The 4,484-nt window shown below is 36.4% G+C and overlaps 1 protein-coding gene across 1 annotated transcript; it reads right to left on the minus strand.

Moving 5' to 3' along the window:
• Positions 1–1,556: 1,556 nt before the first annotated feature.
• LOC110893568 lies at positions 1,557–3,170 on the minus strand. The gene has a single exon (XM_022140669.1). It carries the CDS (start codon positions 3,168–3,170, stop codon positions 1,557–1,559), a length of 1,614 nt encoding a protein of 537 aa, XP_021996361.1.
• Between the last annotated feature and the right edge of the window lie 1,314 nt (positions 3,171–4,484).

Genomic DNA, 4,484 nt, shown 5'->3' on the forward strand with positions numbered 1-4,484 from the left:
TGGTGGAAAAGAGGGAGATTTACCACTACACCAGCTTTCTTTTTATTTCTATGGTGTCCACCTAATTGTATTTATGGGGTCCATATACAATTTAATATACCGAATCTACTATTTTTTTTAAAAAGATTGGGGTCCGGGGACCCCGATGGCACCAATGTGGGTCCGCCCCTGACCGCCACTCCCTCAAGTAAGGCACACAGCTAGAGAAACCCGATTGTTTAGAGTTGATTTTTTAACCGTTGGGACCTTTTTCTACACCATTTACAAATGCATTAACCCGTTTAAAGTCATGCTTTTGCCTAATAAAATTCACACTTTTATGCCACATATAAGTGATCTTTAGCTCTAAAACAAAACTACCATCTAAAAATAAGCATTATGAATTTTGCAAGAGAAGAATTTTGAATATTCTTCATCTTTCATTCTTTTCAACACTTGTGTGGTTTCGTATGAGTAATTAGAATTATGGTAATTTTGGTCCCAAAAGCATAGAGAGCAAGATGCGACTAATCAATCTCAAGAATTAATAGTATTAAAATGTGAGGGACTAAAAACAAGAGAGACTGTAATCTTATATATAATAGAGAGAGAAAGAGAGGAATAGGCTTTTTAAACCATGTGTAGTGGAAGTGGAAAATTATGCTTCTATCCATGCGCGTTTTGCGACATGTGTTTGTCTAGTCAGCATGTGGATATTTTTTTTTGAACGGCAAACACACTTTATATATATATATATATATATATATATATATATATATATATATATAGGGTAGGGATCCTAAGAGAAGTCCATCCTATATGAGAAACTTGAGAAGCATTCTGGACCACACATTTTTCTAAGCCTTTCGTAATATACACATATGTATAGTTTAAAATTGACTATATACATATGTGTATAACTCAATATACATATATGTATATAGTCAATTTTAAACTATACATATGTGTATATTACGAAAGGCTTAGAAAAATGTGTGGTCCAGAATGCTTCTCAAGTTTCTCAACTAGCCTATCACTTCTCACATGATCCTTATCCTATATATATATATATATATATATATATATATATATAATTAATGTAAGTATCTATAGAAAACCCACTTTAATTTAGAAAACTCAGGAAACTCAAAGCTCCCGATGTTCTTTTCTTGAAAAATTTACACATGTTATATACAGGTTTTTAAGGGTTTTGGACCAAAAAAATCAAAAAAACGCCGAGTAGATATTTTAAAAAAAAATAAACAAGTTTTGGTGTAACACATGTTACAAATATGTCAGATGAATGTAACATGTGTTACACCAAAACTTGTTTATTTTTTTATAAAATATCTACTAGGCGCTTTTTTGATTTTTTTTGCCCAAAACCCTTAAAAACATGTATATAACATGTGTAAATTTTTTCAAGAAAAAAAAACATCGGGAGCTTTGAGTTTCCCGTGTTTTCTAAATTAAAGTGGGTTTTCTATACATCCTTCCCCTATATATATAAAGAGCCAGCAAGGGACTGAAAAAAAAAAACTTACAAACCCCAAAGAAAAACAAAACTGACTAACAGATTACATTTGATCGACAATATCAAAATCTAACCATTTACCCCAACTCGGCTTCTTGAGTTTGGATCTGTTGCAAATCCAAAGGAAAGCCTCTTCTTTTATAAGATCCACCGTCTTATTGATGGGAATAAAATTATCTTCAAACACTTTTTCCTTTCTGGCTTTCCACAATCTCCACACCGTATATACAATTTTTTTCCAAGCTTTGTCTCCCGGATTTTGCATGATGAGAGCAATAAAATATTTAAGATTGTTGCAGTTTATGAACCTTATCCAAAGCCAAGCAAGGATGTTCCACCAAACGCACCAAGCCCATAAGCAACTAACGAATAAATGATCTGAGTCTTCATCTTTTATACCACAACGGGGGCACAAGGAATCCCCGAGCGGCACACCCCTCCTTACCAGACCCACTTTCGTTGAAATTTTACCCAACATGGCCCTCCATAACAGATAATTAGCTTTTGGAGGTGCCCAATTATTCCACTCAAACACAAGGTTTTCGTTGTTCTCTTCATTACTGAGCTTATCGATGTCTCTTCGAACCTGGCAGACCGAAAACGATCCATTAGGATCGCTAATCCATTTCCACCTGTCGCCATCCACCACTAAATGATCCTTAATAAAAATGCCAAGATTTGAAAGGGCCGCCTCCACTGAACCGATGTCTTTCCACACCCCGGTAATGGTCTTCTTAAAAGGAATTATATTGTTTGAATTCAAATTTAGATTACCTCCATGAATAGCATCCACCACTTTAGCCCAAAGCTGATTCGGATTCTGTTTTGCTCTCCACCACCACTTAGTTAACATCGCGTAATTAAAGCTTTGGATACCCACAACTCCCATACCTCCTGCTTTCTTGTCTTTCAAAATGAAATCCCATCTAAACCATCTAAGCTTATTTCTATTATTCAACTTGCCCCATAAAAATTCCCTTCTAATTTTCTCAAGCCTTTTGATAACGCATTTAGGAGCAGCGAATAACGAGAGAAAATAAGAAGGAAGACTACCAAGAACCGATTTGACTAACGTCAAACGGCCCGCAAACGAAAGATGTTTAGCTTTCCACTTGGAAAGCATAGACGAGAATCTGTCTAAAACAGGTTTCCAAAAGGAGGCTCTTTTCATGTTAACTCCAATCGGGATCCCTAAATAAGAGAATGGGAGGGTACCGGCTTCACAGTTAACTTTAATCGCAAGACGCTCCACCTCATCAGGAGCCACTCCAATACCATAAATTTTTCTTTTCCTCCGATTGATTTTGAGCCCGCTAACGAGGTTAAGCCATCTAAGTAATCTGTTCAAAGCTATAATATTGTCTTCCGACCAAAGCCCAATGAACACCACATCATCAGCATAGCAAAGATGGGTGATATTTGGGCCGCCGTTAGGAAGTTGGCAGCCTTTAAATAAGCCCAAATGAGAGAGCATATTAATGAATAAAGTCACAAATTCCATAGCTATAATAAACAAGAACGAAGAAAGAGGATCGCCTTGACGTAAACCTCTCTTATACGAGAACTCTTTCGTTGGTGACCCGTTCAGTAAAACCGACCCCATACCTGAGACAAGGCAGCCCTTAATCCACGAAATCCATTTAGGAGGAAAATCCATCTTTTCCATAATGCCAAAAAGAAATTTCCAGTTAATAGAATCATACGCTTTTTCAAAATCAACTTTCAAAATAAGCAGCTTCTTCTTCGATTTTGTGGCCCAAGCTACCGTCTCACTCACAATAAGAGTGCTATCAAGGATATTTCGACCTCCCACAAAGGCCGATTACTCCGAGGAAGAAATATCGCCAATAACATTCTTAATTCTATTCGCCAGAACCTTGGTGATAATTTTATAAATGGATCCTACCAAAGAGATCGGTCGGAAATTGGAGAGGTCTTGAGGATCTTTAGCTTTGGGGATAAGGGCGACAAATGAAGAGTTGCAGCCGCCACTGATTTTGCCAGTGGAATGAAATTCATTCAGCACCTCCACAATTTTAACTTTAAATTTATTCCAGAATACCTTAAAAAATTTCAAAGAAAATCCGTCCGGCCCCGGCGCTTTTCCACCATCACAGTTTTTAATCGGCTCCAAGATCTCCTTTTCTAAGAATTGCTCGCAGAGTATCGAACCATACTGAACAGATAGAGAAGGCAGCCCACTTTTTATAAAATCCGGTCTACGTCTTATCGGCTCCGCGAATTGTTTTTTAAACCAAAGTCTTATCTCTTCTTTCAGTTCCACCAGATCCGAGACCAATAATATTTTAAAACGGGTGTAGTGATATAATGCCTCATAATACCCGTTTTAAGATAATGCCCCATAATATTATCTTAAAACGAGTGTAGTGGTATAATGCCTCATAATACCCCAACCAATAATATTTTAAAACCGGTGTAGTGGTATAATGCCTCATAAAACCCGTTTTATGATAATGCCCCATAATGTAACACCCCGTGTTTTCGAATGTTAAAGTCAAAGTCAAAGTCCAAGTCAAGTTTGACTTCTTTGACTGTAATTAGTCTATTTTATGTTATTATTTGTATTATGTGGAGAGAGTGTTGTTTATCCGAGAAATCGAAGTAATCGAATGTTTAATCAACGCGAAACGATTTACGACTGTAAATAGTAGGAAGTAACAATGCGATAAAGTTAATCAATCAATAATCAAGATAATCGAACTCGAAATTCTAATTAAGCGAATTCGGTGTTATATTACGTGTGTGTGTGCCTTATGTGTTACCTGTGCATTTTTACTTTATGTATTATGTGGTGATCAATCAAAACTCGAAACACAATCGAACTCAATCGAAATCGAATCATGATAGTTAGTGGAGAAGCGATTATGCGAGATATAGATGCTTGTATGATATAGTGGTTGGGATTAAAAGTAATTTGAATAGGAAACTCTATCGTACTCGTATCGTCTTC

This window comes from Helianthus annuus, chromosome 12 (genome assembly GCF_002127325.2).
Source record: "Helianthus annuus cultivar XRQ/B chromosome 12, HanXRQr2.0-SUNRISE, whole genome shotgun sequence".
In the NCBI taxonomy this organism is placed as follows: domain Eukaryota; kingdom Viridiplantae; phylum Streptophyta; class Magnoliopsida; order Asterales; family Asteraceae; genus Helianthus; species Helianthus annuus.